Here is a 26,420-nt window from a genome sequence, read left to right on the forward strand (position 1 = left end):
TGAAAAAATAATTTTAAACACATGAAAATTCTGGATTTTTGTAACTTTCCTGCCTTTTTTTTTTTCACACTTGGGAAACAACAGAGCAAAAAGCAAAAAACACACTCACTGAGTGACCCAAACTAGGGAAAGAAGCAAAATGCCATCTGAAGGAAGATGGCAAAGTTCCCAGTAACATCATTAATGCCAGAGTTTCATCTTGCATGATTTTCTGTGAATCAATATAAAAATATTTCAGTGAAGATATCATATTATATACCACTTAAAATTATACATATGATGACATTCTCAAATGCTGCTTTTAAGATGCAAACCTCACAGCGAAACAATAACCAAGCCCCGTGCATGCAGCTGTCAGGGCATGTGTGCAAATCAGAGTTTGACTTACAAATACAGCAGGATATATACATCAGGACATAAATGTGGAGTTCAGCTTCAAAAAGAAGCTTGCATTTGCACCACCATGAAACACATCCTGAAAATGAATATCCATTGCTTTCCAAGCACTGGTCACTCCTCTCATCTCCTTAGTGGTGATCGCTGGTTTTGGGCAGGGAAATAGCATGACATGCCTCAGGCCACAAGCAGAGGCAGAGCTTGGCTCACATTACTAGGGAGGCTGCTGGGTTTTTGACAAGATGACTTTATTTGCTTGGCTGGAAAGCTGTCCTGGTTGCCCTCTGCTGTGCCTCGATGCTAAGCGGCTGTTGCCCTCTGAGCAAGGAGATAGCTGCCCTGTGCCAGGCACCCTGCATGCCCATAGGCATTTGGTCACCCTGTCACTGGTTTCAGCAGCATCTCCTCCTCCTCCTCACCTTACAGAAGACCTTGAGTCGGGACAAAGCCTCACAACCGCCTCCCCTGCTCTGGTTGTCACTAAAGGGCGAATGAAAGCCGCAGAGCCAGATCTGGCCATGTCCCGAGCAGGATGCCTTGCCAGCCAGGCAGGGGCTCGCAGCCCCTGGGTTACTCCTGTGCTGGGTATGCGTCACGCCTGGGCACCTGGCATAGCTGGGGCCCTGCGTCTTTAACAACCCCTCCTTGCTGCACAGTACTCTATTCATTTTCCACTTCCCAAATCACAGCTGTCAGACCCTATTAATGTGTAGAAAAACACATTTAAACCCAAACCTGCTAGGCCCAAAATAGAAGTTCTCATTTTCTTTTCCAAAACACAGAATAGCTGAGCAACAAAGAAAGAAAACGGAAATCTCTACCAAGTGCACATCTGGAATCAATTTGCTGTATGTAGCCACTGGGTGTCACTTTTGATATATATTGGGTCAGCCATGGAGCACTTCAGCAAGAGAAACGGATTTCAAAAAGGTGATCCCAAACCAAAACAGACTGCTCTGCAGCCTCCTATGCACAAGCTGTAATTAGCAATTAGCCAGCAACGCTGATTTATCAGTGAAACATCTTCACAAAGATATTAAATACACCGTAAGGTGGCTCTTACCTCTCAGTCTGCAGCGTGACTTTGGACGGCTCCACATTTGGGTTCTCCCACTCCATCTGCGGGCAGTGCATGAAGTAGCAGAGGGTGTACAAAGCCTCCGGCTCCCAGTAGAGCGATCCCTGCTTCTGGTGCATCGGCGTGCCGTTCCCGTGCTGTTTGGCGTTGAGCGGCTGGAGGTGGTGCATGGCTCGGGACACCAGGTCACCTGGAAAGCAAGACCTGGGTGAGCACCGAGTTTTTAGCCCTCTCTCCTTCCCTCACGCTACTGCCTTTCCCCCAATTTTTCACACCAAAAGATGCACCAGGCTGTTTTCCCCTGCCATTTAACCTCAGGTATATAAACAGTAAGAGGTAGAACAGGATCCTGTGCATTCATTATTCATCGCTGGTTCTGATGTTGCCTGGTTGTTTACACAGTGTGGTGACATACCTGGGCTGCAGACAAGCCCCCGAAGGCCTGCAGGGACGTGTTTCTGTGAGTACAATGTGCTCAGTGACAGTAAGCACCCAAAGGCTGGCCCACCTCTGCACTGCCAGGAGAACTGGTACACCGGGGCCTGGGTCACAGCTTCCTACAGGCAGCCCTTAGAGGCTGCTGAAACACCACAGTCTCCAAAATTGCAGAATCACAGGATGGCTGTGGTCAGAAGGGACCTCTGGAGGCCATCTGGTCCAACCCCCTGCCCCTGCTCCAGCAGGGCCACCTGGAGCAGGCCACACAGGACCACGTCCAGGTGGCTTTTGGAGATCTCCGAGCAGGGAGACTCCACAGCCTCCCTGGGCAGCCCACACCAGTGCTGTGCCACCATCACAGTGCTTCCTGATGTTGAGGCAGAACCTCCCGTGTTCCAGTTTGTGCCCACTGCCTCTTGTCCTGGCACTGGGCACTGACGAGAAGAGCCTGGCCCCGGCCTCTCTGCGCCGTCCCCTCAGGGATCTGCACACACAGACGAGATCCCGGAGCCTCCTCTTCTCCAGGCTGACCGGTCCCAGCTCTCTCAGCCCCTCACCGGAGAGGTGCTCTGGTCCCTTCATCACCTTCCTGGCCCTTCGCTGTCCCCTCTCCCCAGTCCTTCCCTGGGAGCCCAGAGCTGGGCCCAGCGCTCCCAGTGCGGCCTCACCAGCACCGAGCAGAGGGAAGGAGCGCCTCCCTCCTCCGCTGGCTGTACTTTCCCTAACGTGGCCTGGGATAACATCTGGACCTTGCACCACTCATCACCACACTCTGGGCCTGGCTGTTCAGACAGTTTCCACCCACCTTGCACTCTCTGCTCATCCAGCCCATCCATCAACAGCTTCTCTATGGGGATCTTATGGGGAACAGCGCCAAAGGCCTCCCCGAAGTCCAGGTAGCCAATATCTGCTGCTCCCCCCTCATCTACCAAGCCAGTCACTTCCTGGCAGTGGAGACAACGTGGAGTGGCACCAAAGGCTGCATTCTCGTGGTTAGGTAGTGGCAGGGAAATCCTGGGGCAGCCACGCACATCCCGGCATGCTCCCCTGGGTGCCTGCCCAAATCCCAGCCCCTTACCCCATAGGGGTGGTTGCTGCCCCCAAAACAAGGAGGGCTACACTTATGGATGGACCTGTGAGCAGAGCTGGTCCCACGGCTCTGAAAAATGAGGCTTCAGGCAGTATCATCACAAATGGGCAAACTGAAATTACAATTTTTAAGCCCAGGCTGGGCTAGGAAACTTCATAATGTTAGCAGAACAGGAAATCTGAGATATGGGCTCACCTGAGCTGTTCAGGGGCTAGGGAACAGAAAATGGCCCATCAGAAAGATGCTCAGTGTCTCCCTCTACGATTATGTGGATCTGAAAGTTTCCTCGCATTACAGGTAAGGGAAATAAGCTGCAGTATGCAGACCATGATCAGCAGACCCAGCAAATGCAATTCGGTTAGCAGGCAAATATAGAGGCAGGAGCACCGATTCTCTAAGCACTATACTGCTTGTAACTAATTAGCTGAAAGATGTCCCTCTGAGGCAGTGGATTTTACGATGTTAGCTGTCTAGTGACCACTATATAAAAGGCAGCAAAACAATTTTGGTCATAAACTGCCTGTTTTCACATGTTCAAATCATTCTGAAAGTTCTTTGGGGGAAAATAATGATTTCTGATCAAATCAGATGGTTTGTTTTAAATGAAAATCTTGGCAAAAGCCCTTTGGGTCATTCTTGAGCTATACAAAAGCAAGTGATAGGGAAAAGAAGGCATAATTTTCCCGTTCTAAGAAAAAGTCACAAACTTTCTTTTATTTAGTTTTCCCAAATGACCACTGAGCGCTGAAACTTGGAAGGAAAGTTGGAAACATACACTGAGATAGGAACATAAGACCAGATCTGAAAACAAACCAAAACAACAACAAAAAAGCTGAACAATGAGCCTACAAACTTCAAGAACCATTTTGCTTGTGTGCAAGGCAGAGCAAAAGGTTTTTTTCTTTTTCTTTTTTTTTTTTCCCCCCCAAAGTCCCACCCCTGTTAACACATCACAGTATATTCTCTCTCTCCAGCCTGACTTACACAGGGAATGCTGCTGCTGAGATAATGTGCACCAGGGAGAACAGAAACATCTCACTGAAAAACGTTCAGCCCAATCCTCCGAAAACACAGTCTTAAAACCATGAACAGAAGAAAACCACTGGCATGAGAAAACTGCCGAGTCCATGATTTCAGGGTTTTGACACAATTTTTGCTGCACTCTGCAATACTCTTCTGATTCAAAGTTTTCATTTAAAAATAGTTTCTGCCTTTTCCCCCTGCCAGGAAATTGTCATGATAGGACCAATCTTGCAGCCCTGCATGCTCATAATTTCCAAGGGAAGCTGTGCATGCAGAAAGCCTCCAGAATCGGGTCCACGACAGAAACAGATGTGCCTCTGAGATGATTAAACAGTCCTGCTCAAAATCATCCGCAGCCGAACAGCAGCAGCAGGAAAGTTTGGGACAGCCATCGCTCATCCCACTCTGTCACAGCAGAAGTGCATTGCCAAGACACACACGGGGACAACTGCTAGCAACATCACTGAGAGCAGAAGTAAACTATTCTTTTTCTGCAAAAGGAATAAAGATTGTGTAGAAGTGCTAAGTGCAACATCCAGGTTTAGCAATAATTGCAAAAGCAGAAAAAAGAGTTGCACTAAATTCAGTCTTTTCAGACCCAAGGCACCAAGGCAATGCAGCATGTGGTTACAGTTAAGCACATGACCAGTCTTAGTTAAGTGGATTGGGATGGTACGCATCAGAAAACTCCTCTGGTTTCTGTACCAAAAGATAAATAAAATCAGGACACAGTTTAGGCCACGGCTCAGTCAGCAACATTACTTCACCCACATTCCTCATCAAGTGCCAGGGCGATGCGACTTGTATGACACATCCAGCACTGGGGGAAACAGCACGGTGAGTAAGGAGGAGCAGCAGCAGAAAGAATGACGTGCGCAGGGCAGCCAGCTCAGCATCGCTGCTGATGCAATGCTGAAGGAACTCGAGACTCACTGGAATCGATGGCAAAACTCCAATCAATTTCAATACGACCAGGAGTTCATCCTTTTATTCTGTATTTCCTCAACTGCTTCTTAAGGAACTCAAGCCAATTCATGCCATTAAAGCTCAATTAATGCTTCTTATGTATAAAGCATCATTTAATTACATTATACCAAGAATTGATTGGCTTAGATCTTGCTTTTCCCTTTGCTATGTTATCTCCGGTTACACTTGAAATACAGGCTCTACCAACAATTATTATAACATTCCTCTATCAGAGACAACTCAAGGCTTAAATAATCAATACCTATAAAGCACTGAGCTTCAGAGAGGGCAGTAAGCAAGCAGAAAAAGCCACATTATGATCTTGCTGTCTAACAGGCAAAGCACTGAACGGAGGACAGGAATCTCAGGTTTCTATTTCATTCCGCTGTGTAACCTTGCAGAAGCCACCGCACCCCCTTCTCCTCCTCCAGCCACATCCTGTTACAGCGCCAAATCTTCAGGGCAGAGATGGGGTCTGCGCACATCCGGTCTGAGGATGGAGCTGCCAGGCGTGCGTGCACTGTACAGCAGTACTTATGCATAGTCTGTAAAATGCAGGGTAGCGTAACAACTGGTTTGAGATGCACGTGTGCTGTTTCAGACCCCAACGCATTTTGATGTACCTGTTCCTCCTTGCTAAGGTGCTTTTGCTTCTCCGTTTTCTTCCAACAAGGAACACACAAAGTTCACTTGCTTTATCCTTTGATCTTGAAATGTGTCTTGATTCTGGCCAGGGCGCTCTGAAGCCCACGCGCATGAAACCAGCTCCCTGGTGGGACTCCTGGTCTGGTCTCCAGCAGTCACTCAGCCAGCTCAAATCTCATCTGCAAAATCCAGCCTCGCCTCCACGCTGATACACACCCCCTTGCCAGCTGTAAAAGCTGCAATATACCTGAACACTGAGGACAACCTTGAATTCGTGGCCAATTACAGAGAGGGAAACCCTGCGTTCATCATTGTGTCAGCTGGCTCTGCTCTTCACAGCTACAGCAACGCTCTGCAAGGCGAGCTTACCTGCTCACAGCATCACTCGCTGCCATGTGCTTACACAGTCTGCAGCTTTTCAAGTTTTACCTTCAGCTCCTGATAGGTACATGTGAGACTGGCAGCTTCTGTCAAGAATAAAGCACGCCTTTTCTGGCCCTCATAACATATCCCGACTACATCAGCTGAGTGCTTCCAAAAGGCCAATCAACTCCTGAGGGCATCATTTCAAAAAATAAAATTCCCAGCATGGGAGTTGATCCTGTAATGCTGGTGGATGCCTCTCCCGATGGCTCTGGTGTCGCAACACAGGGGGCTCGGCGGGGATTTGTGCCTCATGGTCTCCTGTGCTCATTCCTGCCCCTGTGCCACAGCCCGCAACCCATCTGAGGAGCAGACCAGGGAACCCAACTGCCTGATGAAAACCCTTGCCAATGTTACTATCGTTTTAATTTAAACCAAATAAACATTTCCACAATTTATGCAGCACGAGCCAAACGAGCCGCCTCACAAACTGTTCTGCTGGCAGAGTCGCGGAGAAGAAGACATCACATCGTGTGGGACGGACGAGGAGACGAGCGGCGAGGCGGGCAGGCTCGTGAGGGAGGATGTTTGTGCTGCCAAAACTAGAGAGCCAGCAAAGACGGACAAGGCTCCAGGTTGGAGCTTGGCAGCCCTGAGGAAAAGTGAGGTGCTGGACATACCTGCCAGCAAAGGACAGGAGAAACCAGCACCATGCAAGCCTGCAGCGAGCCTCCAGCATTTCATCCCTCCCACGACCACGAGAGGAATGGCCCATCGCTGCTGCTGTCAATTCAGAGCTTTTTAGGAAGGCAAGACCCACATACATTCGATTCAAAGATTCAGAGTATTACGTAAGGCGCGTGCTGTGACACGGGCCTGGTTTAAGGCCATACTGAATATTTAAGGAACAGCTCCACTGACTTCAGGCCGAAGATGTGATGTGACAGGGAATGTTCAGCTGCGTGGGGGTGGTACGTTCAGCAACCCACAGCACACAACCGGGCTGCTCGAGCGCTCTCGACAGTGACCAGCTAAACATTTTTTTGCCTGCGTTTGCCTCTAGTAAAAGCTGCTCTCAGTGTTGTGATTATTTCAGAGCCCAATGCTTACAAAACAACATATCGATTTCAAATCTTGTAATAAACAATGGGGAAAAAAGAAGGAAAACAGTGGAGGAAGAAAGAAGGAGGAAATCACAGATGCCCAATACCCACTTCTGAGAAGCTTCCTGCAGGATTTTATGGTCTGTCTCGATGAACCTGACCACTGTTTTCAGAAGGATAGACGTGCAAAGCCTACAGTATTCAGCTGGGCGTGGGCTTGCACAACCATGACCAACAGGTGAATGACAGTGGACAAATCCTTACAGAGCCACTCCCGATGACACCTATCTCAAGTTTTTCTTGTTCCAAGAACATGCTCTAAAGCCTTAAGAACAACTTGTAAACAGTATTTCTGCACACTGATAACAAGGCATACACTTGTTCAGCCTGTGTCTTTCCTTCGAAGCCCAGGGGAGGGACCCCAAATTGTCCTGTTAGGGCATGGTGCAAAGCAGCAGGCCGTGTTTCTAGCATGCCATGTGATAGCCTCCTGCCAGCAGCACCCACCGGTTCGGTAACAGTGCTCTGCTCACCCCTCCAGTTCTCCAGGACTCCAGTGTGTGTGCAGCCCGCTCTGGGGAATCGTGCCCTGCAGCGGGGCTTGTTGACAGCGAGTGCTGCTGCTTTGCTGTGCTACCCGGATGAACACGTTCTCCCAACAGAGCAGGCCAGAGCCACAAAACTGACCTTCAGATCTGTCATTGGCCTTCTGTGATCTGTCCACATCATCAAGAGAAGCGCTGGCCAGAGAGCTGCACTCCAGGCGCCAACTTCCACAGCGTGGCCAGCCGTTTCCAAAGTCTGCCCCCTTACAAGCACGTGACTCAGATTCAAAATTCACTTTCTTGACATGGATTCACTTCACAGCTTGGTGTAAAAACCTTGGATCTATGTATGGCTTTTGCTCAGGGCCAGCCCTGGGAGATTGTACTGAAAATATGAGTTATGAGCCTGATAATAAACCAAGATGCATTCGGTCAGATTGCTATCTGGTAGCCATGGTATCCTGCATCCTTCCCATACCGTAGCGAAGTCTCTCCTCCTTTCTGCCTGCCTGTTGCATCTGCTTTCCGCACCGAAGTGATGTATTGCTAGAGCCCACCCAGGCATATGCCTGTAAGCACATGAGCGCAGGTGAACACGGGTGGTTTAACTGTGCCTGCTGCACGACAGCAGAGTGCCTCCAGTCATCCGCTCCGCCAGCTGCCCGAGCCATTCACACACTTTTGATTCCAGCTGCACTGCTCCTCCATGCTTGCTCTGCCTCCGGTACTGCACCAAGCTGCGTGTTTCAGAGGCAGCTGAACAAAAAACTGCTTGAGGAAAGCCCTCCCTCAGAAGATTTACGGGAGGTCTTTGTATCGTTAACTCGAGGCCCATCTGTACCAGGAAAGGAGGCTGCAGAAAGCTAGGGAGGGTGCGCACAGCGAAGTATCTATCGCATACCTTAACGCGTGCGTGCTCTTAGCACTGAGTATATTCAAACATGAAGCTATGCTATTCTTGGCATACAGTGTATAATAGATTAAAAAGCCAGCTGCCTGGGGCTATGGGTGCACTTGGGGTGCCATAACATGCACCCAGTGGAATATCCCGCCTGCTGCAAATTCATCATCGAGCTCACCTTGCAATAACCTCCCCATTTCTGTCGTATCCGCCTGCCTATGGTGCCCGCATTGTACCCCAGTGTGGATTTGTTACTCGCTATGCCAGGCAATCTTTTCATCTCCTAACAGCCACTTATCTCTCCAACAGAAAAGCAGAGGAAGGAGTTTGCAGTCCCAAACTCTGCATTTGGCAGCAAAAGACAGGACCAGGACACGAGCAGCCAATTTCCAAAGAGCGGCTCCCCTGTGGCCTCCAACAGATCATTTAACCTTTTATCTCAGCTTATCCCGCCATCACAAGAAGGTTCTATTTATATGACAGAGTATGTGTTTGTGTGCAGTTCAGTATTTGCAAAGCCTTTGAAGACAGAGAAATTAAGGATTGGATATAACCCATAAAAAAGCCGCAATAATAATTAAACCTTTTCAACTTCACATACCTACTATAATAACACTATTACCTTCAGAATCTCCTATCCAATGAGGCAAGCATAATGTTTATGTTTGATTCCCTCCATACCATGTCAGCTCCAAACAAAACAGCGTTTGACTCAGATGAGCTATTCATCTGCCAACCTAAGGCAGAGCTTTCACTCTGTCTTTCTGGACCACCGTAGTTGGATTTTTTTTTGGCTTAACCTGGACCCATGTCTTTAAATGTTGAATTAAGAGTCCCACATGCCTGAGCAGGCCAGCAGAAGAGTGCTCACCTTGCCCCAGCTGATTGCCTGCGGTCTGCACAGCATGGGCTGGGATGACAGCAAACCTAAGGAAGGGAAAATGCTGCTTTAAGGGTCCATACCTTGAAGGTGATTCATGAGGAGGAGACCTGAGCGGATACATTGGGGCTATCAGAGGAAGGTGGTGGAGGGTTGAAGCTCCAGAAACCCCCACCCACCAAGGTGATGATCGTATTGTCAGTGGTGACGGCTGTATTGTCACATCCAGAGAGTGCCCACTGAAGCCACCAGCTCTATGGCCAAACCCTACACTGCAGGGAGCACTGCCATCTGAACTGCAGGGCTCAGTCAGTATCTCTGCCTAGTTCTGCACTGCAGTGCATGAACGTAACTGCTGTAGAGGAAAAGTTTTGGTGCTGTCTGGTGCTGCTTAGTCTGAGAAAAGTATCTGACATGCAGTGCTTTTGTTCTGGCAGTAAACAAGCACAGGGCTTACAACAACGCTGCTTCAGATGCCACCCTTCCAGCAAGCACCTTTGGCCTGGCATTTGCTTCTAAACCTGTGTTCAACCTCTTATTTACAGGACATGAATCAATTTGTAAGGCTCCTGCAGTCCTCCCTCCTGTTAGTTGTAGAGGATTGAGACTAGATGAAAAGGCAAGGGAGGAGATGCTGACTTTCATCATCTCCTTGGCTGGGGCTGTGAGGAGAAATGAAAAACAGCATTGGTATGTACAAGCACATTTCTACTTACACTTAAGCAGTAACCCTTTCTTTCATCCCTAAAGTGTGCCAAGATCTACTGTGAGTCTGTTATTTTGGAAATGTATACCTTCAGCACTGCAGAGGCAAAGAGGATGGTGGGGAAGGGCAGCATTTTTCCAATGGCAAAAGAAAAACCTCACTGAGATCGAGTGGTGATGTGGAGGAAATACCAGCTTGAACGTCAGATCTGGGAGCTGTTTAAGTGAAATATCATCCAAAGGCTGAGAAGCTCTGAGATCAGCAGTGTTAAGTAACATCTGCATCTTCAGATTATCCTAGTTTGAAATAAAAACACACGCTTATTGCCATTAACACTCAAGAGTAATGCCCTCACCACGACCAGTCACCATGCTTTGCACAAGACTGGGTGGCCAACTTCCCACCCAGGAGAGGCAGTGAACTGCCCATCTCTGGACTCAAAGCAGTGTTCTTCTTCTCCGACTTGAAGACATGGTTTGGATGGCATCCTAACCCACAGTTTAGTCCTCTGTGCCCCTCGAGAGACAACACAGTTCTTTGGAGCCTCTCCCATGGCCTCAGCATGGGGTAGTTTTCCTAGCTCGGCCTTACACTAACACTTACGGTCTTCTCCCAAAGGCAGAAAGGGATGGAGGAGCATTTCTTCGTGCTGGGGATGGTGCCCAGCATACCCTAAGGCTCTCCTCTTCCTTCTCATCACACCTTTGAGTACACAAGAGGGAGGGTCCTTCTTCATCCCGCAAAGCAGAGACCTCCAGCTGTAAGCCTCATCCGTTCTGCGTCTAGTCTCTGAGCTGGCACCAGTATTTTTAGACTGGTGATGAATAGGTGCGTTGGGAGTGTTACGCAGTTAAATATAACAAATGTTTGTGGATTGCAAACACGCACATAAAGAAGTTAGGAGAAAAATTCAAAGGTCAAAATGCAGTACCACAGGATCTTTCAACAGCCAGAGCTCTCACTAATATTCCTCCTTTTATCTATTCTGTCCATTTTCCCTGTCTGAAGGAGAAGGAAATGAGAAACTGGAAATCCAGAAGAATTCCCCAAACTTTCTGAAAAATAGACCAGTTCCTGTTTTCCTCCAGGTCTGGTCTAGAAGCATGGGAAACTAGGAAAAATTGGAAGAAGAAAAAAAAAAAAAAAAAAAGCTTTGTCAAATACTTCTCTAAAAATAAACAGTGAAATACTGTCAGGCTACTGTTTAAAATCCTATTATTTTTGCTGTGCTTCAGTTCTTCCCAATGTTCTCTAAATAATATGCATTTCAAATGAAATTACTTTATTTTAAAACACACTGTAGTAGGCAATTACAATTCCTGAATACTAAATGCCAATATAACATAGACCAAATTTATTGTTGTTTCTTAACTTTGTGCCATGTTCATTATATTTTAATGAATAAGGTTTCACATTAATTTTTCAAGCCTTTTCCTCAGAATCACGTATTACTTCAGTAATTGCGTTACAGAATTAGGTCTCTATTTACACTCTCCTCCTGTGTCCTAGAGACAAAACCTTGCTTTGATTTTCCCTACATTAGTCAGCAACATTACTTCTTCTTCCTGTTTTTGGGAGAGCTGCGCTACATTGTCCAGTGACAACCAGCACCCGCACCACGGCATCCAGCCTGCTAACCCCATGAGATGTCAGCAGAGGTACCACCAGACCTGAGCAAGCGGGATCTGGGGTCACCAGAGCAGTGTCCGTGAGTCTGATTGCACCTGAGGACCCCTCACTAAAGGTCAACCTTCACTTGCGCAGGGGATGGTGATACCATCCCTCTACAGCTGTGTTCAGCCACCTTTTCCCTCATTTCTCTCGCCTCTGTCCCCCCCAGGGAGATGCAGCCCACCTTAATGGTCTTTTCTAATGTGTTGGCAGCACACACGAACAAATGCTAATATCGTTTATCCTCAAAAACGCTCATGAAAGCATCCTAAGAAGCAGTTCTTCATCAGTACGACAGCAGATATGGTGCCTGTCAGCCACGACAAACAATTTCTGTATTGCTTAAAGGAATGACACAGCCAAACCAAGTACCATAAACTGCCAGAGAGACACTAGTAATTCCTCTTACGCTGCAGCCAAAAGGTGGGACTTTTCCCCAGAAAATCTTCAGCCCTTTTACTGTGGAACCACTTATCAGTATCCTCAACAGAAAAGAAAGGGGAAAGAAAACAGGAGTAACAAAATGGGAGAGAGAGAACATGAAGGGAGCAGACGAATGAGGGTACCGCGTGTAGGAGGTGAGGATACCACACCATGCAATACTTTCCACTTCGGATAAGTCACTCTGTTTTCCACCTGGGACAGAGACAAAGATTGGGAAGAAACTGAGCAGATTTGAGCAGAAATACAGACGCCAGCCAGTAAGCGGGCCCCGCTTGCCAGCTGTCGTCTTCCAAGGGACAGATTCGATTTCCCGTTGTCCACGTCTCCAGCAGCTCGGCAGCTGGTCACGCTGCTACGTGTGAGGATGCCAGGCAGAACCGAGAGCGAGGGATGTCTTTCCTCCATGTACGTGTGCTGGTTAATTCTAGTTATTCTGCATGCTTGCAACACTTTAATTATTAATGTTGATAAACTATAGGAAATCTCATTCAATTAGAATTACTGGGATTCTTCCCTCAGAGATAAAATTAAGTTGCTTTATTGCAAGATCACTCTGCCCTTGTTTTTTTGTGCAGTTATGAAGAGCACAGAAATTAAGTCCTGGCTCCTGGGACATTGCATGTGGACACAGGCTCGGGGTCTACTCGCTCTGCTGCTCCAGCAGGTCAAGCTTTTGTCCTTGCCACTCGCTCCCGGTTTCCACCTCCTCCTTCTCTTTACAAGTGCTATCCTCTTAATTCCTTCCTATTTCAGTCTCACCCATTCCCTCGATTCATCCCCACAAGAACGGGGGCTTTTACTAAGGTAACCCTTCCCTCATATCCCACTTCTCCATGCCAGAGCTTGCTGCATCCTCTTTTCTCTCTGCAGTGCCAATTCTAAGGCTCTACCACCTGCCACCCCCCACCGTGGCAATGATAAATCCTCCTTCACCTCCTCCCTCCCCGCCAACGTGCTGTGATGCCCAGGTGCTCCCCCCTGGCTCAGCCCCGCTGCTCCACGATCCTTCCCACACGCTGCAGCTCCCCAGCCTCCCTCCACGGCACAGGCTCGCTGTAACCTCCAGGTCACAGCCTGCACTCAGTCCAGCGACAGAAACACAAGTGCTGTACAGACAGGCAGCAACCCCCCTTGCGCCCCCTCATTTTCCTTCCACTTGACGATTTTTCCCTAAATCCACCAGGTTCTGCTCACCGTGACACCCTGCGCTCCCCTCGATGCTTCAGGATTAAGGTTTGAACTCTGCACCAGCATTGTTCCACAGCACAGATTTTTATCCGATCGAGCAGAAAGCCTTGCAAGCTTTGCCAATTACCGCTACTCCCACGATTTCTTCCACGACACGCATCTGCTTGCAGTGGATGGGGAGGTGCCCCCAATTGTTGTCCAGAGGGCTTTCTGGAGAGCTGTCAGCCTGCCTGCTGAGAGTGCCAAGCTCTCTCTGACAGCTGCATCTAACTCCCACTGATGCTCTGTTTTCTTCAAGTTGGCCACCCTGAAGTGTTTTGCCTGTGCTTGGAGTCAACAGATATATACAAAAAAAGGCATATTTGCCAAGCACTTGAACCTGAGGTAGGACTTTAAGGTGATAGATTTCTAAATTTAAATGGAAATTTAAAAAATAAATAAGTAGGAGAGTGGGGAGGATGCTAAAGACCCTGTTTTTTTGTATTGCACATGATACAAAAAAATGGGAAAAAAATCCACAGATTACTTACTTACTAGAACACAACCATACGTACTTCAAGAGAGAGAGAAGTATCATGCATAATTTACTTGGCACATGGAAAGTAATGTTGTGTATGTCACGTGTGAAATAAATAAGCATAAAGTACTTAATTTGAATAACACCAAACACCTGATTCCAGAGGCTGAGCAACACTTCACGCTAAGGCATGTAAGTGCTCTTGGCTTGTTGACGTTTCACCAGAAGAGAGGAAAATTAGCAAGTTGAAAACAGAAATTCATACTGCGGCTTGCAGACAAACATTCATGGTGAATCCACAGGGCTCATAAACAGCATTGAAACGGAGCCCTGATGATATGAAATGGCTACAGAGGAGACTCCCGTTACTGCAGAAAAGGCTGAGAAATGGCACCTACGATGCCAATGTGTGTTCCGTACAACGTCCATCACACAACACCCAGTATTAAGAACAGCAAGCTGGGCTGCATGTATTTTCTTATATTTGACTCTACAGTTTCTCCCCAAAATTTCATAATAGAGCTCAGGAAAAAAAATACAAGTTTTCCCACCCATAACTTTATATCTCTAACTGTACTGTAAACATGTGATTGGAAGGTTTCTCTCCTAATAAAAATCCCCCAAAGACCCTTCTGGTAACTGTAAACTCCATGTTGTAGGAAAATGCACATGGCATTTGCCTCCTGCCAACGAGGCATCTAGGTAGTATTCAGAAAACTGTAAAAAATGTAATTGTGCTGTAATCAAAGTTTTCAGATTTTTGCAGATATCATAGCTTATCACCTTTCTCTAAAAGTGTTTTGATTAATAACAAATAATTTATCTTCCAGGTGCTAATTGCTCTGCTTTAGGTTTGAGCTGTGCTTCCCTCCTCTACTGAAACTGGAGGACAGGAAGGGTGAAGAACCTTCTGTAACAGACAGAATGAGCTCTACTTTAATTTGTGACTATATATCCTTCATTTATTGAAACATTCAGCGTTTTGCCTGCCCATCTCAAAATGGGCAACCCAATGAAATGAGACAGAACATCAGTATGTTAGACGTTTACAAATCTGGCCAAGCTGTGAGGCGCTCTCAAATGCAACATGAAATAAGGCATCCCTCACCTTTAGAAATGAGGGCAGTGTGTGCAAACAAGTTGTAGCCATTGCTACGAGACTGCACGAGACTTCTTTCCTCCTGTGGATTCACAACTTCAGTTTCCCACCAAACCATAGAGCATAAACATGGCTAAAGTGAGCCCCAGCGCCTCCTTCAACATCACACGTGTCCCCTTGTCTCCCCTCTGTACAACCAGTTAATGCAGGTGGCTTTGCTTTACCTTGAGGAAAGAAACCCAAACATCATAAGCAACCTCGTACTTACTGAGTTCGGCAATGCTCCCCACACGCGTAGCCAGTAAAGACTGCTCGATGGTCCTTAGCTCTGACTGGCTGAACATCTGCACTTCCCCAGGCTTGTTTGATCGCTGCTGGTCTTTGTGAAGGTTCAAGCTGTCCGGCAGGCAGAGGACACCTACAGTGAATAAAAAAAAAGAGAAGTCCCATGTAATTTCAGCCACTATTGCTGTCACAACCGCCACATCCTTCTGGGGACATTCCAAGATGCAGCCCATGCGTGCAGAGCTCAAAGACAATAAACATTTATAAGTCAACGTCACAGATGACTCGTGCTCTCAGAAGTGACCCTCATTAACTCTTCTGAATATCCTCAAGTCCCTCATGATGTCACCTAGGGATAATTATTACAGAAAATCCCAAAGAACTGTCCAAGGCGGAGCCTTCGAGAAACTACTCCAAAACCATATGAGTTTAATGGAAAAAGGTATCTCAGCAGCAGAATTCTTACAGATTGGCTTTAAAATGGGGTATGAAAGGGATGATACATTTATAGGATTTTCCTATACAGGGAATTCCAGTGACAACTGCCAAAATAATGGACGGTGTCAAGGTGCTTGCAGTGTCATTGATGAGTCTACTGCATTTCTTCTGTAAATACAAGTCCTCACAACTGAACTGCGTGAGCTTCAAAAGCCCACCATGCAGAAGCCCTCACAGCCGTGAATTTTTATGGGGGAGGGCATAAGCAAAGCTACTGATGTAAAAAAAACTTATGTCACACACATCCATCCAGAAACAAGTCACTTTTTTGCCACACTATTGAACCCCTCAGGCGCAGACAGAGGGCACGCGTTTATTAATCAAAATCACTGTTATATTACAGAACAGAACTTACGTACAAGGGCAAACAGCTCATTACCATCCTTGAGTAACAGATGCATTGAAGTCCAGCTTGGACAGCAAGCTCTGCTCCCTTCCTAAGGCCTGTGAACGGGCAGCTATGGCCATGCTTGTCCACAGCATCAATTCCAAATTCCTCTGGGACACAAACAGGTGGAGACCCACAGAAGGCAGGGGGATTGCACCTCTTTATGGCAATTAAATTCCATCCTCTCTCTGACTGTGGGATTTGCAACAATTTGTTTTGAAAAGAAGACAGAATAGGAAATGTATTTTTTTCAGTCAGCTTTTACTGTTCGTTCCTTTTAAGCACAGGGGAGAAGTTCTACCCTTACTGGACAAGCAGGCACTTCACAAAATAACTTTACAAAATGCCTGAAGAAGGAGGTGCACATCTGGTGTCTTCAGAGGGAAGAACTCGCTGAGTTTCCCAGCTCAGAAAGTAACTGGCATCTAACTCTACTAACCAATGGTTCTGCCAATAGGTATAAAACACCTTGTTTCTTCCACCAGCCTCATCTCCATCTCCTCCCTGCCTGCAAAGAGTCCAGTCTAAAAGTCCTACTTGCAGCACAGACCTAAAAACACCCATCCTGGGAGAAAAGAGGCGACACAGGCTCAGCGTGCGTGATCAAACCAAAAAGCAGGGGGTATACGCTGGAGAAACCGGGACCAAAGGTCTCGTGCACCGCGGCCGTAAGACAGCAAGCTAAACCAGGCTCCCCCTCCCGCGACAGCAATACCAGGGCAAATTCCCTAATAGCCTGCTTGAACACTGGGGATGGAAGAGCAGCAGCAGCCGTAATCCCAGCCCTGGCTCCAGGCCCGGGGTTGTAGCAACCGCAGGCAAACCACGTGCATGTGTGGAGGGTCGCGGGTGAGGAGTACGGCTTGCGGGGAGCGCCCTGGAGAGAAAGAGCCGGACATCTGACGCAGCAACAGGGACGACAGAATTGAAAGCACAGAGGTGAAGGATAAAAAGGGACAGCAATCAGAAGCTATCAAACAAGCCTTCCAAGTTCTCTTGGGATCGCCTGGCATCTGCCTTGCATTTCACATTTAGTGTGCCAATCGACATTTGTATTCTGTGCACGTCCAGATCTCGAGATGCGCAACACCTGGATTTAAAATGCAGAATTGCCAGCGTATTTTAATAAGATTTCTCTCTCGGAAATATTTCTCATTTATTTAGATTACTCTTCATAATTTTAATGGATAGAAATTAAGGCAAAATTGGAAGAGCCTTCCCTGCAGAAAACAGATGTGTAAATGATCTACTCTATGAGACTTCTGAAAAGTACAAATAGCTTTATACCATCTTTAAAAAAAATGAATATCCAACAGGAAAATATTCTTCAGTGAAAACACACCTTAAGAGTGGAAAAATACACTCTTTTAAGATACCTTTACAAATAAGATTTAAATGGTTTAAAAAAAACATAAGATGCCCAGGAGATGTCTCTGAGTGATGAAAGCTGTGGCATATGGACATTTTATTCTCTATTTTATTTCTAACTCCGTTCCCACAGCCAGGCTTTCCCTTACAAACAGCCCTGATGATTAATTACTCTGTTCTTTAGAGAGGGGAGCGTATTCTTAGGTTTTCAGAAGAAAAGTGCAAATGAAATGCAAAATGTACCATTGTTAGAAAACTTAGCAAATTATAGGATATGTCACACCAAAGGGTTTTTTTTTCCACTTGGGGTTGAGATCAGTAAAACCATGCAATAGCCAAACATCTGATACACAGCAGCTTCACAACTATAATTGACCACAGCAGGTGACCCGTGGTGCGTTGGAAGATTGGTTACAATTCTCATCATTTTGCTTCATCGGATCTGGTTTTTGCCAGTATGGAGAAAGGGAATTGCATGGCTCTGGCACACAACTCTGCCCCTCTTCTAGCTTCAACCGTTCTCTCCGAAAACAATCACTAATGTCACTAAAATGCTTTTTTGGAAGCAAAACTTGCTCTGTTTTTTCAGTATTTCCTGTAAAGCTCAAACGTGCTGATGGAAGACTACGGAAGGGAATTGCTCCCCCACAAGAAGAGAGGGAGCTTGGCAAGTCAAAGAGGGAGGGGGGAAAAGTAAAAACTTTATGATTATAATATGTCTTCTTTATAAGTAGAAACATTTAAACAGCCATCACCAGCTTTCACTGGTTTGGCTACAGTTCAATTTCCGTATTTTAATTCCCTGCTGATTGGCGTTATTCACTTGTCAGCCACGGCTTCGCTGCGTTATACTTGACACGCAGGTAAGGATCTCACGTTTCCAACAGCCTGGAAAACAGAACTTTCTTCCCTTGCTTTTTTTGTTCTCTCGACTGTTCCTGCTGATGCTATCTGTCATCCCAAAACAAAGATTTCTGTGCAGTATCTTCAGAATTAAGCTGCAGTATCTGTCTTTTCTCTCGCCTGGCACTGCTAAACGTCCTTCCGTTCTGCACAGTTACTCAGCCCTGCGCGCTTCTTTGCCCAATATTTTATCCCTCATCTTCCCTCCAATTCACCAGAGTGGAAATCGGAAAGCAAGCAGTCAGCTATTGCAGGATGAATGCAGGGCCAGACTTGCTCGACATGCCCCCGGCTGCTCTGTGCCCTGCCGTGATGTATGGCAGCCATACGTTGCATTTATGACTGCTATGAATCACTGGAGCAATGGGAAACAACCAAAGCACTCCTGTGTATTTGGCTTTTGTCACCCTTTGGGGTGCTTTGTGTAACCTCGGCTGTCAGATCCTTGGGGCAGGTATCTGTCTGAAAGGAGACACGCTGAGAACGGGCCAAACCCAAAGTTTGCTTTATGAGCTGCTGTTTTCAGTTTGCCCTTGGCCTCATCCTGCCCTGCTGTCTGTAGGTAACAGACTGAGAAGAAACACAACGAAAATACTTTAAAATCAGCAGCAAGCCAAAGAACGTAGTGACAAGCTCCTAATGCTCCCCTCCCAAATCTCCAGGGGAAAAAACAAAAACAAAAAAAAAACATCGTAAGGAAGATCTGATGTACAATTAATACACTCCACATTTTTCCTGCCCTCTGGGCTCATTAGAAACACAAGCTAGAGCTCAGTCCCCAAAGACCTAAAAATCCCAAACCAAAGAAGTATTGCACAAATCGACAAAGTTAAGACTGAAGATGCCTCAACTTGTAAAAGGAGCAATTGTTTTAAATCCTCACTGCAAACTCTTCTGAAGCCAGGGGTTCTCGGTAACTCTGTTTAGGTTTCCCCACACACATTCCCAGCTCTTGTGCCGGGCTGATACACCACCCTCCATCACAAGGCAGATTTTGGCACAAATACACACACATTCCCGCACGCCCTTTTTGGAGCTTGCCACGGAGCTGCCTGTGCAGTCCTTGCAGCGTGGCAGAAGTGTGTAAATACCCCACAAACGCCCCAAATTCAGTGCCCGGCAGCCTTGGACAGAACTTGTCCCGGCTCCTCAGCACCTCCCTGGCAAGACAGCCTGAAGGACCTGATGGCCCAGAGCAACCCCAATACTGGACACCATGTTGGCTATGCAACCTCTTTGGCTTTCAGGGCAGGAGAACGAAGGCGTCCACGGCCCAGATTTCACCTAAATATAGAGGAGTCATCAAAAAATCTAAGCCTCCTCCACTATCCTTCTATTTAGAAATATATCTGCATTTATTTACATTCCAGCTGTTCCAAGTGTTGCAAAATAGCTGATTCCTAAAGTGCTGGCCCCTATGTTGCCCATATGCCAGGACTGGCAAGCAGACTTCATATCCTCCACAATCCTAACACAAATGTGTTTGTTTTGATAAAAAATATAAGCACTGTAAAGACTATAAAGCATTTCTCGTACATTTTGGTATTACTATTTTTTTTGCTTTGGAAAGACTATCACATTTTTCTCGATATATTAATTTACAGTCTGGATAGAAACTTGAAGGTTTTGCTGCTATATTTTTTTTCCTTGAATGAAGGGCTCCCATTTTCAGGAGCAAATAATTCAAAGTATCTTTGACATTCCTCTTTATCTATCTATTACATCTTAAGCAAACGTACATATCTGGAAAATAGTTTAAACTCCCACTGCAAGGAGTAGCTGGATTCTTCTAAGAGTTTATAGAGATTAAGTGTGCAGGGCAGATATCAGGCAAATTGCTCTACAAAATGAGCCTGAAAACGGTAGTTAACCCTGAACAGTCCTCAAAATGTGGTGCTGCACGTCGCTCCAGCGAATGCTGGCCTAGCTTAGGAGCACTACATTCAGGGGCCGGAATTCAATTGAATTATTATAGCCATTTGATTTTTTAGACAGGTGTTCCTAAGGACTAGAAGGTCTTTGAGTCAAGTCTTCTGCTGTCATACACAATCTTGTGAACTTCAAAAGTTCACAAAACATACAATCAAAAGATCCCTTTTCTTCCACAAGCTCACGAACCAAAGTATTTCCCAGCACCAGAGAGCAATCTTGAGATCTACAGCAAAAAAGCCTACTGGAAAGAAAGAAAAGGGACAGAACTATTGCCAAGGACTTTTGCAAAAGCAACACATTTCAGCAGGTGCAAGCCCCACATGGCTGATACTCCGACACACAGAAAATCTCTCTCCTGATCCCCCATTTGGCAGCTGTGGCAGGCAGGAGCACGCGAGGAAGATGCACTGTCCAGGTCCACAAGGGGTTTCAAAGCACGCTGCTGACACCAGCACTGCGACCTCGGCATCCTGATGCCGCTGCAGAGGAGATGGTGAATTCAAGCTGACAAAACCCACCACGCAGAAGCTCCAAGTTGGGAAGAAACCCCCTGTTGCTCAAAGCAACCTGCACCAGGACACTGCCGCTCAGCCTGTCAAACTGACAGGCAAGGCAGATGGAAAGCATCTTGGCTTCTCCTTACAGAAATGAGACCATGGGGAAAATCTTAATGCTGATCATATCAACCAGTGCTTTCAGTTCACTGAAGACCTGGAAAGCATTCAAGGCAAGGAGTGCGAAGTGTCTTCTTTCCACACATTCCAGCCCGGTTAAATAACAGGGAGTGGCTTTGCATGGAGAAAATGCGAAGCACTTGGGAAAGCTAGAAGGCGATAAAAAGTTTCCCTAATCGAAGTCTCAGAGCAGGCAAAGCCGCCCGAACAAGGAAGCCTGGAAGAGGCACAGGAGTCAGATGCAAGACCCTGTAAAGATGTCAGATGCAAAGTAATATTGCTTTGTTTGTCTTTAACACCTACTAACCAAAGACATTACGAAGCATTACCTGCTTTCCACTTCGCCTCCTGACTGACGTTTAGCAGGTAAAGTAATATTCATGTCCGTTTTATAGATGAAGTGAAAGTAAAGCACTACAGAGCTTAGTAACTAATTCAAGGTGAAATAAGAAATGTCAGAGAAAACCAAGAAGAGAGAGATAAGGCCTCTAGTTATGCTGTTTAACCACAAGAGATCACCCTTTCTCTCCTGGAAAAACCAGTAGAAGAGCAAATGAAAAAAATGCTTAAAAATGAAAGAATTGAGATCCTAAAAAAAACAGCCAAAAACTTTATCAACAGCAGCAACTGTTGATAAATGACAAACAGAAGTTGTGCAAACTGTAGATTTTGGGTTCCTACCAGCAGGAACTTCACTTCCAGAACAACTGCAAAGAACAATCCTCTCAGCTACACAAGCACAACTTATTTATTTCATCTGGCCAAGTTTGGAGGTTTTGTCTTAGCAATTTTGTCTCTGGCTCCTCGCAACTGGAAATTTCAGTAACTGCATATCTGGAGAGCAGTTTTTTCCAAGTATGTGCGATCATTTTCAGGGCAGTACCCCAGCTGAGTTGGATTTGATTTCATCAAAAGCCAGAATGGATGATCATTATCCAAAGCAAAATACCTCTGTGAGATATTAGAACAGATGTTATAGGAAGGCAAGATAATAGAATTATATTGCTACGCAGGGCTGTGACATCTTTTCTTGCAAGGCGTTTGTTAGTACAACACATTCTACTTAATTGGGACGTCCTCCTTATTAGGAGCCTTCTAAGGCAATCGTTTTAGCCTAATGATAATGAGTGGCAATCACTGCTGCTTTAAATGGCATTGAAGTAACAACAATTCAACTAAATTAGGATATATTCTGCTAGTACCAAGCAGTTAAGTGGTGCACAACCAAGTGGAACACACGATGGATTTGATTGTTTAGGATATAAATTACAAAACAAAGAAGAATCAAAAGATTAGATCCCACTAAACATAGAAACTAAACTCCCAGATCAGCAGCTACAGCTTTACGTTCATTTTTATTTGGATATAAAGAAAGCAAAATCTTGGTCCCACCAAAATCAATTTGAAAACTTCAAAATCCTCAAAACCACCACGAAAAAAAAAAAAAAAGCTGATCCACAAGCAAGAAAAGTAATGGAGATCCATCCATCTCCTTGTGTCCCAGGTCCCTAAAGGTCTCTCCCTTGTGGTCGCTGCTTACTGTTGTGAATCCATGAGCTGGATGGTCAGCACGTGCTGATGGCAGGGCGAGCAGCAGCCGACGCAAAGCTGCGTTCCCCTGCCTCTCCGTGGCAAGGAGACTGATGTGCCTTTACCTACTTGTGATTTTCACCACCTCTCTCTCTGTTGACCGTGACGTGGTGTTTTATCGACTTCACAACAGGAAAATTGCTCAACAGCAGGCTGTGATCAGCTAGACTGTTCCACTGTCACAGCAACCGTAAAAGTTCCAGTGCAAGTTGGGATTTCTTTGGCACAGAGATGTTTGAGCTGACACACTGCATTTATTTCACACAGAGCAGCCAGTGGCTCACCCTGGTCTAAGCTATACTGCCCTGGGAAAAGAGATGGTGAGAAGAAAGGTTTTCTATCACACTCTTTGACAGAAGCCATGCAGGTAAATAAGTAATAATAATACAAAATACTGCTATCACCTTTCTTCTTTGCTACATGCAAATAAATACAATACACACTGCCATCAGTGACTTGATACCAGGAAGAAGTTCACAGATCGAGAGGAATTCGCAGAAAGAAAAGAGAATGATGAATGTGTTAGCAGTGCTGGCTAGTGAGAGGGCTTATAGATGAATTCGGATGTTACAGCACGTAGCTTAACTGCGAGATGCCTCTTCCACATCGCAGCCAGCACTCAGGATGGCAGACATACCGAGAGGGGACAAGGATATGCACTGGAATAAATATGGACTCTGGAAACGGACAGCAGTACTAACTCATGCAAGGATGGGCTTGTCTAAAAACAGGCAAAAATCCCCCATTAGGCTGAGAGTTCGCAGAAGGTCTAAGCCTTTGAGTCACTGAAAATGACAAAGGATGTGCTAGAGGGTTTTTATTTCACAGAAAAAAAGACCTGTCAGCTGATAGCAGCAGAACAAGAGGATTCAGTGATTCAGAGCTTAATACGCTTTCCTGGAGCCCGTAATTTCCATCGCTCGTTACCGTCAGCCCCCCAAAATGCCCAGCCATGACAGACGACTTCCTGTTCAGCAGCCCTAACGTGACCACGGCACGAAAGCCCAACTGTGCTGATAAGGCATTTTTCCAAACCAAATCAAGGCTCATCCGTTATGTGATAAACAAATGCAGCTCATCAAGGATTATCGAATAGGTATGCGCTCACGTCTGGTTTTTATGAGCTGTGAGTTTCCTGTAACCATGCAGGGGCAGACCTCTCGAAATGAGACTGGACCCCATGCAAGCACATAATTCTCCATTTTTGCAAACCTGCTATCCAGACTCCTGCACGAGGTTCTGCAGCTATAGGAAGGCAGTATGAAATGCTTGATACGACAGAGCATTTTTCCACTGCATTCTCTGTACACTGCCATTCGTTTGGCATGGGCACCAAGCATCGGATCCCTTCAAGGGTTGGGCCTACCATTTCAAAAACACCAATGTGCTCACAATTTCTGAGCAGTTGCACTGAGTACTATACAATACACTTGGCAAGAAAAAGTAGAATATCTTAAAAAATGCCTCCTCTGTTTGCTTCAGTATTTGTAAAGATTAGTATGTCTTTTGCAGTAGAAGGAATTGTTTGCCAAAATTCCTCCTTTTGCCTCAGAACATCATCAGCTTGTTCAAAATCCATGAATAATACATGATGGCACAGACTTTCAGCACTCAGACAGAATACAGGGCATTCCCAAACCAGTTACCAACCGAATCCTTTGCATTTCACAGGCGGGCATGGTGTCAGCAGCCACAGACGGGACAGAGGAGAAGGGGACGGGGTTGCTCGGGAGCCAGCTACGTGTGCCAGTGCTTATGGAAGCCATCCTTACAGGAATTCACAGCAGTGAGACATCTGACCTTACCAGGACAGGGTAACTCGCTGACTGGAATATTACACGTATTTCTGTGGAGCTGGGTGCTCGCTGTATGATTTGTAAGCCACCTTCCACACACACCGGAGTGCTGGCTCCGTCCCAGGGGAAGCTCCAGTGGTATGAAGACCAGCCTCCAGCTCCGAAGGCCTCAATCACCAGCCCCAAGAGCCCCTGGGAGGGCGCTCGAACAAGCAGTTGAATAAAATAAAAGAATAAATAAAACGAGTGAAACCCGGAGTCGGTGGGGTGTAATGTGGTGGGGTTCCCCCGTGAGGGGGGCTGCGCCGCGGCCTGCAGGCCGATGGGAGGCGTGAACAACAGCACATGGCCGCCACGCACCGCCGTGCCCTGGCGGGGAAACGCAGGCGGCTCTGGCAGAGCGCTGACTGACGTGGTACAGGTTGGGGTTTCGTCCCCCCAGCAATGAGTTCAGGGTAAGCGGGAGCGTGCCGAGCCCACAGCAAAGGCTAAGTCATCAGAATTTCCCTTCAACTGCTTGTGCAGATGACTATCAGATCAGCCGCTCCACCCTCGCCATGAAAGCCCACGCTTAATGAAAGCAAAGAGCAAGAGGCTGCTTTAGAAACACGTGCTGCTATTTACTGGCTGTAGGGCAGTATCCCATCACCACAAGCCCTCGCCCACACCACGAAGGGCAGCGCTGAGCGAACCGGTTATCGCAGCAGCAGGAAAACCACCCACCCTCGAAGGCACGGGGTGCAGGAGCACGGCCATCATATAAGCAGTTAATAACCCCAGTGCAGGATGTGCTCTGCGGCCCCCTGCCCACCCCCAGCCATGTTGTGGTACCCGGCTCCCACCTTCAGCAAAGGAGTAACTAGCGCTCTGCCTTCAGCATGTGCTTCAATGAGATTTCACCATGTGCTTAAAGCCAACTATTTGCCTAAAAATTTCACTGACTGGAAAGCCTGGATGCTGGCCAGGTGACGGTCCTTTCTAAAAGTAACCTTTACGTTCTTCAGAAATTCCACTTGGCTTACTAAGTAGAAATGGCTTGTTAATAGCACGTGCTTCGCCATCCAGACCTTTGATATAGATACCTACAGCAATAAATCAGCTCTGACCAGAAAAGGTTAGCCTAAGTGTGTATATATATATGGTAAAATCATTACAGACGATGAATAAAATTTACAAGAATAGACATTAGAACATGTCTCTGGCACACTTTTATGACTGATTGCCCCACCAATTGGCTGGCTGAACCCTTTTCAAATAATACAGATTTTACAGAGCTGATGGACACCCTCTTCCCCCTACCCAACTACAACAAAATCTGTGTTCAGGTGCATGAACTCATTACAGGGCTACCAGTTTAACTGAAGAAAGACTTCTAAAATTATTTTATAGAGGTTTAATTTTTTTCTTTGATCCTTGCAGAGTATCCATTTGTAGAATTTGAATGTTATGACATCAAGATATACAGTCTTATTCCTAAAACACCTAATTCATTTTTTTTTTAAATGATGCCCTCTATTACTTTTCCCAGACAGAGAAGACTGCACATTTATTCTCAGAGCAGTTAAAGGTCAAACCCTGTTTTCACTTTATGCATAATCTTCAGATACGAACCTCTGCATTATTCATCTCCTCTACTTCTTCACCTAGACGTTCACATACAGACCCACAAACACCAAAAACCCTATAGTAAAGGAACGCGATCGTTTCTCTGTCACACCTTTCTGCAGTGCACCTATTAGACATCAGTTAAGGAAGAAACAGATATTCAGTATTTCATCCTCTTGTTTCAGTGAGGTCTACGGCATACCCACATCTCATTCATCCTCTACTTTGAGCAAAGCACGATGCCGTTCCTCATGGGCTCACCTCTTCCCACACGTGCCCGCAGCAGCATCCACGGCAGTGCCTGGGCTGCCCTGTGGACCTGCTCCAT

At 46.4% G+C, this 26,420-nt stretch overlaps 1 protein-coding gene across 3 annotated transcripts in view; it reads right to left on the minus strand.

The window, feature by feature from the left end:
- Window positions 1–26,420, minus strand: part of ABTB3 (ankyrin repeat and BTB domain containing 3) — a 166,189-nt gene that overhangs the window by 58,730 nt on the left and 81,039 nt on the right. For all 3 annotated transcript variants that reach the window (XM_066997068.1, XM_066997056.1, XM_048074068.2), the window contains exons 2-3: window positions 15,322–15,471; window positions 1,460–1,664 (exon numbers count right to left, since the gene is read on the minus strand). In XM_066997068.1, the coding sequence (XP_066853169.1) occupies window positions 1,460–1,664; window positions 15,322–15,471 (355 nt within the window). The remainder of the gene's footprint in view (window positions 1–1,459; window positions 1,665–15,321; window positions 15,472–26,420) is intronic.

The sequence above is a fragment of the Anser cygnoides genome, chromosome 1 (assembly GCF_040182565.1).
Source record: "Anser cygnoides isolate HZ-2024a breed goose chromosome 1, Taihu_goose_T2T_genome, whole genome shotgun sequence".
NCBI classification, from domain to species: domain Eukaryota; kingdom Metazoa; phylum Chordata; class Aves; order Anseriformes; family Anatidae; genus Anser; species Anser cygnoides.